General features: G+C 44.7%; 1 protein-coding gene across 1 annotated transcript; it reads right to left on the bottom strand.

Annotated features, from left to right (window-relative positions):
• Positions 1-809: 809 nt before the first annotated feature.
• LOC147310802 (uncharacterized) lies at positions 810-11,421 on the bottom strand. Its single transcript, XM_086266893.1, has 13 exons — positions 11,346-11,421; positions 6,476-6,588; positions 6,222-6,263; positions 6,095-6,121; positions 5,928-5,999; positions 4,239-4,304; positions 3,960-3,986; positions 3,839-3,883; positions 3,718-3,753; positions 3,557-3,637; positions 2,892-2,988; positions 1,684-1,793; positions 810-1,120 (listed from the first exon to the last, which is right to left on the bottom strand). The coding sequence occupies exons 1-13, from the start codon at positions 11,419-11,421 to the stop codon at positions 980-982; spliced, it is 933 nt and encodes a 310-aa protein (XP_086123019.1). The 3' UTR covers positions 810-979.
• Positions 11,422-15,075: the final 3,654 nt, after the last annotated feature.

The raw sequence follows: 15,075 nt of genomic DNA, 5'->3' as shown, positions 1-15,075 counted from the left end.
CGCAGCAAACAAACAAGCATGTTCACAACAAGGTAAGACAAAGTATTTGTTTTTATTGAGCTCTTTGTAGGAGGTGGATCACTGCAGCATCACAAGAAAGAAACACTTTCCTTTTGGTGTGTTATGATGAAGACTTGTTTAAGTGCTTTTAAATGATGCATGCATAAATCATCAGTTGAGACAAAAGACAGGCATAGCTTCCAGGTCTGGAAAGGTAAACGATACAGGAACATTATTTTAAGTGACTTCTGTTTGTGTCTGTGAGGAAATGAGCCTCCTTACTCTGTGACCTCAGGAGAGTCACACAGCACAGTCCTGATGACGTTATGCTTTCAGTTGTCAGATCTTATCAAATATAACATGTAAACTTTGTAAATGATGGTGATTACTAAAGTTAGAACTGCTGCAGGGGTGATCCCGAGGATGTTCAGTGACCAACAGTCTGTGATGGACAATTAGACAACGCTGATGATCCTTCCCTCACTCATCAGGCCACAACACCAACTTGGTGGAAAAAACCTTTCAGCTCGAGTTTTCACAAAAGGATATTTATAGGTCATATTAGAGTGGTCACACAAATCCAAGGGAATGCTTGTAAATGTTAGAGGAGCTGGTCAGACGCTGCTAATGGACAGCTGAGGCTGGAGGTCTGGTTCAGCTTCAGTATGCCGTCAGTGTCGGGGATCCTGCTGCTCCATGCAGGGAAAACACACAGAAAAGACGACACTGTGACTGTTAATAAAGCCTGCCCCCCACTTCGAGCTGCGTAGCTGTTGATATATGGGCTACACCGATTTGTGCTTGTTGCCAAAATAAAAAAAAAAGAATAATCATTATCATAATCAATAATAATTTAAAGCTTCAGTATGTGGAAGAAGAAACACTCAAATCGTGTGTTTGTGTGGACAGAGAGCAACACAGAGACTCTTCATTAAACATCAGACAGTTGTGTATTGTGTGTTGGATCTTGTGTTTCCATTCAATTGTTGCTGTGTGTTACCAATACGTTGATCCACTGAGACTCAGTGTAGATGTACAGAGCCTTTTTGTCCGTGCGAAGCACCATCACATTCTCCACGCGCAGCCTTCTCATCGCTTTCTCTCCATCCGCAACAAACACCTGCAGAGTGACACATGAGCCTGCTGAGGTCAAAAGGATTTGTTTCCACAACGGTACAAAGTCCAGGTCTCCAGCTGTTTTCCTCGTCATGACAACTGCACGTGGGGTGAAAACATTTATAGCTCCTGTGTTTGGACCAAGGATTACTGCCGCTTTGATTGACAGCTGTCACAACACGAGCAGTCATGCAAGAATTGCTTTGTTTACAAATTAGAAATTCGATTACAGCCTAACTGAACATGTAACTGAACAAGCACATGAACCTCATGGCATGCAGAACTATTCTGTGACTTGTTTAAAGCTTACTGGTGGCAGTGGTTTCAAAATGAGGAATCCAGAGCTGCTGGGTCATCATAGCTAGAATCACATTTCATAGAAGGTCCATGGTAAGCTAGCATGTGTGAATTCTGGTCCATTTGTCTGTGTTGCTGTGGGTGTGCTGCTCCACACTCTTTCAGATCCAATAAAACAAAAGTCTTGCTTTAAAAAATGCACTGGGATGAGATGGTGTAAAGATTACTCCCCAGCAGAGTAATACAGTTTAACCAGAGTGTGACACTGACCGTGTGCACGCTGTCCACCAATCGTTGTGGGCTCTGAACCTGTGAACAGTTGCATGTGGCTGGAGGACCTGGGTTTCCTGTTTCTCCCTCCATGCCTGGTAGGATATACACTAAGAAAACACAAGGCATAATCAGCTTTCTGCCAACAAGTTTATATTTTAAGTGGTTTCAACAAGGCCATCATGTCACAGCTTTATCCTTTCTGGGTATGTATGACTGCTCCATGCTTGCGTCGTTGGCCTGAACGACATTGCCCTATTAAATAATGTGTAACTAAGTAAAACTTTATTTATATAGCACCTTTCTAGATAAAAGATCAAAAAGTGCTTGACACAAGGATGACAAAGTATAAAACAGAAACAGACAAAATGCAGCTCTAAAAAGAAACTACCGAGTCCACACATCTTACGCTCAGTGGGAGAGAGTTCCACAGTCTGGGAGCCACAGGGGCTAAAGCTCTGTCTCCCTCAGTTCTCAGCCTTGTACACTGAATAACAAGTAGGCCCTGATCACATGACCTCAGGGAGCTGCTGGGGACACAGGGCTGCAGACCTTTAATGATGTAAGCTGGTGCTTGTCCATGAAGAGCTCTGAAGGTCAGAACCAGAATCTTGAAATGGACTCGATGGGGAGCCAGTGCAGCTGTATCAGCAGCGGTGTCACGTGTGTGAATACTTCGATGGTTCGCCTTGCTGCAGTGTTTTGGATAAACTGCAGACGCTCCAGGAAGTTTTTGTTTAAACATGTAAACAGTGATGAAATGAAGTGTGAACTAAAGTGTGGTTTTATACCGATTATTACGCTGCATGAAAGGATTATTACAGGTTATATAAACCTGCAGCATTAAAATGGTTCTTGTGGCTTTAGTGGTTGTGCAAACATCTGGAAAAAACAATGTCACACAATAAGGCGTGATCAAAGAAACAAAAAGTAATTATATACATTTTTATACCGTGTAGAGATGTAGATGGGAGTATTCTCTGTAACATAAATCATTACATTACAGAACATAGTTTCTTCAGCACAGTTTCATGCCTCCCTGATGCCGTCACTGTCTAAAAAGCAGTTCCTAACCTCAATCAGACTTCTCTGGTGAAATGAAATTTAAATACAACTTTATAAATCTTCATCTTCTGTACCAATATCATGACTATATATTTACATGCACTTTAAAGTAGATCAAAACTGATACACGTGTTGTCACAAACCTTGTCCAGGAAGTCCAGGTTCTCCAGTCTGACCATGACGCCCTGCATGACCAAGATGACCTTGAAACCCTTTGGGCCCACGAGATCCCTTCGGCCCCTGCACACAGTGATCACTCCATTCATTTGGTTTGCATGCAGCAGACAAACTGAGGTACAAACTTCTTACATTCAGCTATATCCTATTAAAGGTAACCAAGCAGCAAATGTCTGTGGACAGTGAGAGGTAAGAAGTTTCACATCAACAAAATGATATTTAGAAAATAGGTGCCTTTTTAAATATATGAATCTACTAAGCAGTTTTTCAGATATGTGTGTGTGTCAAAGGATGAAGTCGGTACAAAACTTCACGGTTAGTAGACGTTTAGTAAACGCCTACCTCACAGCTAGCTTTTGTTTCAACAGGCAGCTCTTTAAACAAAAAGGCATGAATGCAACGGGAACAATATCACACGCGCGCGCGCACACACACACGCACGCACGCGCACACACACACACACACACACACACACACACACACGCACACACACACGCGCACGCGCACACACGCACACACACACACACACACACACACACACTTGTGTGTCATTCTTCCGACTCTAGCACTGCCAACCCCTTGCAGGGTTTCCCACCATGCACACACTCTGTGTTTCATTCTTCGTGCCTACCGTGCTCCCCCTGTCCCCAGGCTTTCCTCTGGATCCCTCCTCCCCCCTTTTCCCTGCAGCGCCCCATTGGCCTGGGTCTCCCTGCACCAGCACAACAGAATGGCCTTAACATACTGCACAGCCAGAGATTTTCACCGAATGTGTCTCAGCCAGTTCTTCACCTTCTGTCCTGGGTTTCCAGGGATGCCACGCTCCCCCTGCAGAGACGCACAGATTCATCAGCCAACGCAGTCACATAATGTCTAACAGGAGCAATGTTTTTTCTTCTTTTGATTTCTTCACCTTCACTCCCTCCAGGCCTGTTTTTCCTTTGACACCTTTATCACCCTGAACAATAAAAATAGCAAGTGTCATCGGAACATATGTATAAATGTATAACAGTAAAAAAAGAAAAAACACTTACACTGAATCCGCTTTGCCCCTTATTGCCCTACATAAACACACAAAGGAGCTTAGTATCAGTAGCATTAAAACAAAATACAAATGGGAAACTGCTGTTTGGTTTCCAGACAGGAGTCGGGATGAGTGTGAATAACATATATGTCTGCATGTGGGCAGGACGAACTCATCTATTCAGCACAGTCTTTAATGTAGTTTATGAGATGTGTCCTAAATCAGGTAGTATATACTATGGCTACTGGCTGGTTAGTCATATAAATAATATATCCAGCCTTTAATGTACCTTCATCATCCCAGGAGTTCCTATATCTCCATACAGGCCCCTCCAGCCTCTGTCTCCCTTCTCTCCCTGTGGAAACATTGACTCATATCAGCTCATATTTTCACTGTGTAAACATTTAGATTTATACATTATTTCAATAAATGGAACATTGATGATGTCTATCACATCTAATATTCTTAAAACCTATCTGGCTTTGGATGGAAAGGCGACTGATACACCTGAGAAATCAAGTTAGTGATATGTTTTCTATGCTCGGTGTTTCCTGTAAAAACATGAAACTTTGCCCCTTTTTAAAGGATGACTGTGGCGGGGGCGTGGTTTGCTGGCCTGCTGCAGAGGAGGGGTGACATAGTGAACTCTGGGCGGCACGGAGGAGGAGAGGCAACAGGTGTACGGGACAGTGTTAATGAGGGAGATGTCTTGTGTGCCCACAGTGAGATGGAGCAGATGATGCTGGGAGGGAGTGGCTGCGTCCGAGGCAGGTGCCAAAGGTTATTTCCAAAATAAAAGACACTGAGCATAACCCGTGTGTGTTTGGGTCTTGTGTCACAATGACCTAAACTGTATAAGATGAGTCTTTTATACTTATTGAAAGACCTTGGTGTGCACAAGAAATAACAGGTAGCACAAGCATTACAACCATGATTAATAACAAAATCAACCCTGGCAGCCAACAGCAAACCAAGAACAAATGCCCCACCCTGTATGTCCGTAAATGAAGCTTTTTATTTTCATCAGGGACCTTGGGCCAAAGAAAAAAACCCTGAAGTGCCTCAGTGTCACGTGCAGGGTGCAGTGGGAATTGTATTGGGGCAATTGTCATTGTCAGTCCATCTGCGCTGTAACTGCAATAATTTAATCAACCGATTCACACTACAACCTGCTTTGCCTCTTATCTGTAGTTATTTTTATTTAATTTAATAACTGTACAGTACTCTTCTTATAGTAACCATTGTCCTTAATGTAAATATGTAAGTAGCAGCCTCGCCTCTGTCAGTGCGCCCCAGGGTGGCTGTGGCTACAATGTAGCTGCCATCACCAGTGTGTGAATGTGTGTGTGAATGGGTGGATGACTGAATGTGTAAAGCGCTTTGGGGTCCTTAGGGACTAGTAAAGCACTATACAAATACAGGCTGTTTACCCGTTTATTAGTCATAGCTTTACAAATACAGGATATGACTTTATTATTGCATAAATGCACACCTCAGAGTTCTTAGTCACACAGTCGCATTACTGAAAACATGAACTTTGTGTTACACAAAGAGTTTCTTTTTCATTTTTTCACCACTGTTTCAATTCTCTGCAATTCTCTATTTTACATGTTAGGTCTCTTTATCCATTACTTTTACACTCCTGACATTTTAGTTCAGTTTTCGTTACAGCGCCAAATCACAACTACAGTTACCTCAAGGCGTTTTATATTGACCCTACAATAATACATACAGAGAAAACCCAACAATCATATGACCCCCTGTGAGCAAGCGCTTTGGCAACAGTGGGAAGGAAAAACTCCCTTTTAACAAGAAGAAACCAGAACTTCTTCTTTTCTCCTCATTTTAGTTCTTTTTAGCTCTTAAATTAAATAGTAATTTCTGTTTTTATTTGATCAGAGCAAGTCTTTCCTTGACCATGTAGTGACCATGCAGTCAGTGTTGTGGTGTATGTCTGTATGGACGGACTTTGTATAACCTTTTGACCTGGCTGTCCCATGGCTCCTTGCATTCCACCTTCTCCCTCTGGACCTAACACACCAAGCTGACCCTGAAATACACTCACCAGTTAGCTTTTGCTTTCATGACATCTTACATGCAGTATTTATGAGCCTGAAAAGATGGGATAACTGTCTTACACTGTACCTTCGATCCTCTGGCTCCCCTACAGCCCTGCAACAGTAACAGTACCATTACCGTAACAGTACATATGGCGGGGGGGGGGGGGGGGGGGGGGGGGGGGTTAAATATGTAAAAAGATGGTCCTGCATACTTTTTCTCCTTTAGGTCCTGTGATGTGTTCTGTTATGTCAACCTGGAGAGTTACAGAGAAATTACAAAAAACGAGTTCTTTTACATCATGCTTCAATTCTCACACCTTTTCTTTCTTTGAATGAATCAATGTGGGTGCTACAGGTTGGGCTAAAGGCTAAAGGGTTTGAAACATTTATTCCTGAAGAAAGTCTTGAAGGAATAATTTTAAAACAAAGCTAATTTGTGGGTAACAGAGAGGAGGGAGATCATCACCATTAGCTCTGCTTTCCATTTGATTGGAGGAAACATAGGTGGTGGAAGAGGAGGAGTGATGAAGACTTCACATTTTGAAACTGACCACCTGCTGCCTCTGCTGGATGGGAATCCTGCACAGGCAGAGAGTACAAAAATCATGTTAATTACTGTGTTCCCTGTGCATTCTGGGAAAGGAGGGCACTGAGATCAATCAGATCTATAATCATGACATAGTGACGGTTTTAGGCAGTATGTGAAGTAAAAAACACTTTCTAAAACAAATCACATCTTGTGTTTTGATTTTACGTACCATCCATGACATCATGTTATCCAGAGTGGTCCTATGATCAAGGCTCTGTGGCTCAGACATTAAATATTGTGGGGCATTGATTCTTGATTTGTATATTTCACTGTCTGACTTGTCTGCACAGCAGTCATGCTGCTGCATGTGCAGTCACCAACCACCTTTCCACTCTTTATTCTCTTCATAGCGGCCCACACTTCCTCCTTGCTAATGCCCTGCACACGTGTGGGCCGCTGTGAAGAGAATGAAGAGTGGAAAGGTGGCTGGCAGATTTCTAGGAGAGAGGGCAGCAGACCTTTTAGGCTGTTTAACCAGACTGTTCACCACAGTCCTCATGCCCGAGGAATGGAAAAGAAATGTACTGGTACCCATCCCAAAACGTTGATTCTTTTCATCTGGACGTTTTCAGTGAGAGAAACACGGCACTCATCCAAGAGACGTCTTCAGTCTCAGCTGACTGCTGGTTTCCCCAATCTTATAAACAGTACATTTGCATAATGACTGAAACCAGCAGTACTGAATGAACAATGGGCTGGGAGGTCAATTCGTTGATTATTAAAATGTAATGTCAGTCAGCTGAGACTGAAGAAGTCACTTGGATGAGTGACGAAACATTTGTCCCACTGGAAACGCTGCATCCAGATGAACAGAATCAACTTTTGGGGTTTACTTACCTGGATGACTGAGCATGCATCAAGGCACTGGAACTGATGTTCAAGAGCAAGGGTGATATGCAGAGCTCTAGTAACTACACAGGTTAAAGTTAATGACACATACTATGAAGATAAAGTAAAGTGTTGTGGAAGCTAGGCTGAGAAGAGAGGTGACAATCAGTGAGCAGCAGTGTGGCTCCCTATCAAGAAAGAGCTCTATGTGATGTTTGCTTTGAGAGTGTTGATGGAGAAGAATGGAGAAGGTCAGAAAGAGTCTCACTGACTCTTTGTGGCTCTCAAGAACGCAGATAATAGAGAGAGAGAGCCAAGAGAGGACGGACTGTTTACTCCAGAGATGAGCTGATCGCCCTGATGCCGGCCGGCTCGCTGGCCAGGCCCGCAGAAGTACCAGCTGATATTTGGAGGAAAACACATCGGGGATGCAGAGGTCAAGGACAGAAGAGAAGAAAGAAGGAGACGGTGAGACAGCGGAGGCTCGAAGCGAGGAGGAGCTATAAATCGTGTCTGCCGTCTATCGTGATGGGAAATGTGCGATCGTTGGCAAATAAAATCGATGAGCTCTCAGCACTGGTACGGAGTCAGAGGGAATACCGAGAGTGTAGCCTGATGTGTTTCACCGAATCATGGATGCACCAGGACATTCCCGATGAGAATGCTTCCGTGGAAGGCTTCCACACTGTTCGGGCGGACAGGGACAGCATCGCTAGCGGTAAGCGGAAAGGAGGTGGGCTTGCTGTTTTAGTTAACAACCAGTGGTGTAACCCTGCCAACATAACAATCAAAGAAAAGATTTGTTGCCCGGACATTGAACTGTGTGCTGTTGGACTCAGGCCGTATTATTTACCCAGGGAATTCTCTCACGTCATCTTGGTGGCTGTTTATGTTCCCCCCTCTGCTAACCCCACAGCTGCATGTGACACTATCCACTCTGCCATAGCTTGGCTACAGACTCAGCACCCGAGTGCCTTTATTGTGATCTCGGGTGACTTCAACCATGTATCACTGGACAATACACTAACAACATTCAAACAATATGTGGACTGTCCCACCAGGGGAGAGAAAATTTTAGGAGGTGGTCAGAGGAGGCAATAGCGGAACTACAGGGCTACTTTGAGGTGACCAACTGGGAGACACTCTGTGAGCCTCACGCTGAGGACATCAATGGGCTTACTGAGTGTATCACAGACTACATAACTTTCTGCACCGACTCCATTGTTCCAGCTCAGACTGTTCATTGTTACCCAAATAACAAGCCGTGGGTGACTAAGGACATCAAAGCCCTCCTCAACAACAAGAAGAGGGCTTTCAGAGGGGGCAACAAAGAGGAGGTGAGGAAGGTCCAGGTGTTACTAAAGGACAAGATCAGAGAGGCTAAGGACAATTACAGGAGGAAGCTGGAGTGGAAACTCCAGCAGAACAGCATGAGAGAGGTGTGGAGGGGCATGAAGACCATCACTGGATTCAGGCCAACCAACAGCAGGGGAGCTGAGGGAGGTGAGAATAGAGCCGACGAGTTGAATCTGTTTTTCAATAGATTCGACACCACAGTGTCTGCTCCTACCCCCACAACCTCACCTGTAGTCAGCCTGGAATCCAGAGCCACACCACTGTGCCAGCCTCTCTCTTCACATGTTGCCTCCTGTGAGATTCCTGACACCCCTCCCCCACCCATCACCTTCACTCAATACCAGGTTGAGATGCAAATGAGGAGACTTCACTCAGGCAAGTCTGCTGGACCAGACGGAGTGAGTCCCCTCGTCCTCAAGACCTGTGCCCCCCAGCTGTGTGGAGTCTTTCATAAACTGTTTATGCTGAGTCTGAGTCTGCAGAGGGTCCCGGTGATGTGGAAGACATCATGCCTCGTCCCTGTACCAAAGACGCCACGTCCCAGTGGCCCCCAGGATTACAGGCCCGTGGCACTGACCTCCCACATCATGAAGACCCTGGAAAGGCTCATCCTGGACCAGCTGCGACCCATAGTAAGACCACATCTGGATCCCCTTCAGTTCGCTTATCAGCCTCGTCTCGGAACTGAGGACGCCATCATCTACCTGCTCAATCGTGTCTACACCCATCTGGACCAGCCGGCGAGCACTGTGAGGGTCATGTTTTTTGACTTTTCCAGTGCTTTCAACACCATCAGGCCGACCCTCCTGGGTGATAAGTTAGCAGCGATGCAGGTGGATGCTTCTCTGGTGTCCTGGATTGTTGATTACCTGACAGGAAGACCACAATATGTACGTCTCCCACAGTGTGTGTGTCTCCCACACAAGGTGATCAGCAACACAGGGGCACCACAGGGGACTGTCCTCTCCCCCTTCCTCTTCACCCTCTACACCACAGACTTCAGCCACTGCACAGAGACCTGCCATCTTCAGAAGTTTTCTGATGACTCTGCGGTGGTTGGATGCATCAGCAGGGATGATGAGACAGAGTACCGGGCTGTGGTCGACTCCTTTGTCACGTGGTGTGAGCAGAATCATCTGCAGCTCAACGTGGCAAAGACCAAGGAACTGATCGTGGACTTCAGGAAGACCAGGAAACACTTGACCCCTGTTTCAATCCAGGGGGTCAGTGTGGACATTGTGGAGGACTATAAATACCTTGGAGTACACATTGACAATAAACTGGACTGGGCTAAAAACACCACAGCACTTTACAGGAAGGGCCAGAGTCGTCTCTATTTTTTGAGGCGACTGAGGTCCTTGATCTGCCAGAAAAGCATTCCAGCGTTAAGCTTAACAACCGATATATGGAGCAACTGCCTCTCTCTCTCTCTCTCTCTCTCTCTCTCCCTCTCCTGCTGCTACTTCATTCATAAAACTGATCAATGATCATCTGATCGGCTCTTCTGTCGCGACTCCGTCTCTCTTGTTTGTTTTTGGCTCACTTTACACCAGAAAGAGGAAACCAGCAGATAAACAATTAAAAAATACACTATATCGGATTCATATTGGTATCAGCAGATATCTAAATTTATGATATCGGTATCGGACATAAAAAAGTGGTATCGTGCCATCTCTAGTGTGAACGAGAGGGAGACAGGTGGAAAGGTGAACATGGAAGGAAGAGAGGTAATAAGGATAGATGAGTTTACATACCTGAAGTCAGCCATCTAAGGCAATAGTGCACAAGAGTGGTCAAGAAGAAAGAGCAGGTAGGGTGGAGTGGGTGGAGATGAGTGTCAGGGGCGATTTGTGACAGAACAATAGCAGCAAGAGTGAAAGGGGAGGTGTCCAAGATGTTAGTGAGACCTGCTATGATGTATCGTTTGGAGATGCAGGTCACGGCCGCAGCATTAAATCACGGAAAAGCAGGGTTATGAGTGGTCTTGTGGTGTGATGTGCAGCTGGCAGCTTGGGTGTAAATAAATGGCTCAAAATTACAATTTGTGGTCCCGCCATGCCTTATTCACACCACAATGAGTTCATCACAACAGTTCTGCCTGAGCAGTTTGGAAACAAAGGGGCAAGGCTGAGATGGTTTGGACATGTACAAAGTTGCACAGGGGATATATTCAATAAAGGACGTTCAAGATGGAGCTGCCAGGTAGGGGAAATGCTCATTAACAGACAGTTACTTCAATATTTTTGATTAATTTCTCCGGCCCCAACTCAGCTCTCTCCTTCACCAGGCTCAACACAGAAGTGTTTTCAGCCTCTCTCCATGCACAGATATATCACGTTGACCTCCTTGGTCAACGTGATATATCTGTGTGGCCCCTCCCTTGTTCGACCACACCACCTAATATCCGCTACTTGTCGTGTGACCACGAAGGGCCCTTGCCATTTGAAGTATCAATCACATCTTAATGGTTTAATCTGAAACTCACTGAGGTGGGTGCTTTACCTTAGGAGGCAAGAAAGTGTTAGTGTTTATGGACTTAACTGTTATCCAGTGTTTGACTCACTTGTTGTAATAGAGGAAGCAGCCGACGGGAGGCTGCTTAGCAACGCAGTCCATCCTAGGATCAGCTGTGTCAGCATCTCAACACTTCCTGCAACCACAAATCATGACCACTAAGGAAAGTACTGCTTCCCTCTGTGGTCATTTAAATATGGCTTCATGTCTCTCCTTCCGAACCAACACCCACCATCTTTTTCTATCAGGTGGAAAATCTGATGAGGAGACTAGCAGAAAGATCCATGAAACCATCAGTGATGACAGATATGTAATTAATAATTCAGACACAGCATGAAAGAAGGGTTTCAATGGGTTGCAAAGCTGCTTGGAGATCCACACCAACGTCAGGCAACGGATGTGTGTGGGCCCTGAGATCAGATATTTTAGGACAGATGGCAGGAATATAATTTGTTTAAGTTGAGCTAATATGAGACAACATTTTAAAGAGCAGAAGCCTCATTTATTATACTTCAGATCAAAACATTTAATCAAATGACTGTAGTTTAAGTCAGATCTGTCTTTAGACAGGTGCACATGTGTGTGGATGTGTATGTGTTGTGAGATTATTATATTATCTTATGCCACGTTAGACCCCTAATTAAAGATTGTGAAATCATTATGTGCCGTGTGACCCGGATCTTTGGTGTGCTGAGGAGGTGTAGATTTGACCTTTGGTGAGATCGTGAGGCGAGGTGAACAGAGGACCGGTCCAAAAATAAAAAGGTAAGCACAGCCTGTTGTATTATAAATACCAAATGTGCATATTGGGCTTTCCAAATTAATCTGTTCGCTGAGTCACATGTATTTTCACAGTAAATTTGTCGGTGTCTGGTTTTTGGCGCAAGATACTAACAACATAAGTTGAGGCTGAATTCCAGTGTGTTAAATAAACTGCTTCTACCGAGATACTAATAACATACTACGTTGGTCTAGATTGCAGTAATCTGCTTCTACCGAGATACTAATAACATACTACGTTGGACTAGATGCAGCCACTTTACCTTCCACATTTAATTTTGTCTAATACTGGCTTCTGTAGCAATAATACATTAGAATTTATTCTGAAGACGCGGCCATTAGTTCAGTACATTGAAGTCGAGGTTTGAAGTTTGTTTATGGTGTCGGTTACGTCCTGGCTCTTGCCGGCTATGAAATAGAAGTTGATTTAAGGAAAAGCAGATGCTGGCTTCACGGTGCGGTTAAACACTGGCAACGCGAGAGCGAAACACGTCCGTAGGTTTGGTTTATGATACGGCCGTGTTCCGGTGATATGCGGCCGTGAAGTGCAGTAGTGGTTGGTGCTAATTTTAGTACATTGAACAGAGGTTTGACGGTGGTTTGTGGCGTCAGTCGAGTTTTTTTTAAGGGCTGCGGTCATAAAACAAAGTAAAATTTTACTTGCCAAGAAGTACATAGAGCAAAACCTGGTTTATGATGTCTGGTATAACTTCGGGGATGCAAGCATCACGTTTATGATGCGACTTTGCCCCGTGGTGGCGGTCATAAGCGCAGAGAAAAGGGTATTTTGGTCTATGGTGCAGTGTGCTTTAAGAAGATCTAATAGTTGAGCTCAGAGGTTTCTGTGTAAAATTCCCGCTGAGGAAAAGTGTTGTGTGTGAGTGTCAAAGCGCGCTCTGGGTGAGAGAGTGTGTGTGAAGCTGCGAGGCGCGCTCTGGGTGCTGTCTTGTGGGTAAAGCGCGCACTGAGTGAGAGTGTGAGTGAGGCGCGCTCTGAGTGTGTTTTTTGTGTGGAGTGTGAAGCGTGAACACAGTGACAGTGACGGTTGATGTGTTTGATTAGGAGGACATTAGAGCAAATACACATTTTAGGATCAAAGGTTGATGCCTAGTGTACCTGTGGAACTTTGCCTATGGAGTAGCGACCCTCCTGTCCGTGGACGCGTGGCCAGGACCGGCGTTGTCCGGGTGCTGAGGTGGTGACTTGGGGAGGTGAGGGCCCCCGCATAGCCACGGAAATAACACTGGAACGGCCGTGTAATCACGGGTTCACATTTATTTCCGGACTAGAACAAGACACATTTTGCGAACAAACGTTGAGTCTAGATTAGTAAAGAAATATAAAAAGGTTGAATTCCTCGTTTCAGTGGTTGAAATTGTTGTGTGCCTGTCCCCTGACGAGTGTGAAATTAGAATAAAGAGGGAATTTGGAGCCACATAGAGATAGACGGGCATAATTGGGTGTATTACTCTGTGGTGTAATAAAAATAAAAAGGAGAGATAGTAAGAGGTGTGCAGTGGAGAATTATGGAGGAGTAGAGAGAGGAATGTGTTGGGAGACTGGCGTACAGTTTACGCTGTCAAGGTAGGCGTGTTGCCTGCTTATCGGTTTAAAAGTGATGAAAATGAAATTAAAATAAATCTCTTAGTGTGTTAATACAGGAAGCTGCGGACCTGGACCAACTGCCCCCACAAGCACAGCGGCCGAAGCAAAATTATAGGTAATGGGAACCACACCCAGCACGAATCAGCAGCTGTGAAACAGACAGCAGCGAGGAGAGAATTAGAGGAGAAATTAAGAGAAGTTTTAACACATAAAATTGGGGCCAACGGACTTGTGGAGGTTGGGAAGGCGTCCGGAGCATCACAACAAAAAGGTGAAACAAAAACACACACAAGCAGAGAAATCTGAGAGAAAGGCTCCTTTTAAGGTAACGCCTAGTTTGAGAAAAGATAAAATTAACCTGCTTTTATACAAATGCACATACACGCAATGAAGAAACAGCTTACACTCATGAACACGTGAAGATTTTCCAGCAAGGTTAAAGAAAAATTAACATACTTAAATGATGAAGTCTATACATTACTGACAAAGAAACCCTCTGGGTTGCAGGACAACAATTTAACTAAAAAAAAAAAAAAAAGGAACACTGGTCTAACCAACCAGGCAAGACACAACAAATTTAGTGGTTAAAAGATTCAAATTGTGACATGTTTTCTGTTGATTGATTAATAAAAGTGATTACTGAATGAAAGAAAATTCCTTTTTTGGGCTTTTAAACATGATCTTAAGAATTTTAACATATACCGGTGTTGTCCTGTCAACTTGGTGGGTTAGGAGTTGATTATATCGGGAGACAAAAAAAACAAAAAAAAAAAGGGGGAGAGAAGGCTGACACAGGGCCTGGCCCCATTGCCTCCCCTCTGAATAACAGAGCCAACACAACAACATTTTCCTGTTCGTTTGTTTTTGTTTTTTGTTTGTTTTTGTTTTGTTTTTGTTTTTCTATACATATTTAATTACAGGCTGCTTTGCCGGCCCTGAAAGCCGAGGCTGACTGGACTCCTGCTCTCCCCCATACGTGACACTGACCAAATGCTGCAACAGCTGGACCCACAACAACGACCTGAGAATGTCAACAGACCTGCAGGAATGTGATCTCATGCAGCCGAGACGGAGAGCACTAAACCTAAGGCCCGTTTCACTACACGGGGGAAAATTCCCAGACTGCGTCAGCTGACAGAGCTGTGACGAGACGCCCGCCAAGCCCGAATGAAAAGTAAGGCCGAGCGAAAGAATGCTGACCTTGATAACTTTGCATTCACACTGTGCAGGACAGTGATGGACCAACACGGATGATCGGGTGGCGAAAAAGGGCGTGACCGAGACAAGAGGAGTAACTGAGGACAGAAGGCACCTCAGAATGGACAAAAACACAGAAGAAGATGCAGGTTTCACCTGCGGTGAACATCGACACTGGAGAAAGGACTGCCCCAATT

Source organism: Aulonocara sp. 'chitande type north' Nkhata Bay, linkage group LG16, assembly GCF_057382095.1.
Source record: "Aulonocara sp. 'chitande type north' Nkhata Bay isolate Kocher_YH1m ecotype deep benthic linkage group LG16, A_spYH_male_GT1.1, whole genome shotgun sequence".
NCBI classification, from domain to species: domain Eukaryota; kingdom Metazoa; phylum Chordata; class Actinopteri; order Cichliformes; family Cichlidae; genus Aulonocara; species Aulonocara sp. 'chitande type north' Nkhata Bay.
This window is presented reverse-complemented; position numbering and strand designations above follow the sequence as displayed.

What these genes read in the sequence shown, in the direction of transcription:
- LOC147310802 (XM_086266893.1), bottom strand. Translation starts at nt 11,421, where the DNA reads ATGCTGACACAGCTGATCCTAGGATGGACTGCGTTGCTAAGCAGCCTC. An exon ending in AATGGAAAGCAGAGCTAATG is followed by an intron (nt 6,264 to 6,475) that starts GTGATGATCTCC and finishes GTAACTCTCCAG; the next exon opens with GTTGACATAACAGAACACAT. An exon ending in GGGGAGCCAGAGGATCGAAG is followed by an intron (nt 6,000 to 6,094) that starts GTACAGTGTAAG and finishes AGTGTATTTCAG; the next exon opens with GGTCAGCTTGGTGTGTTAGG.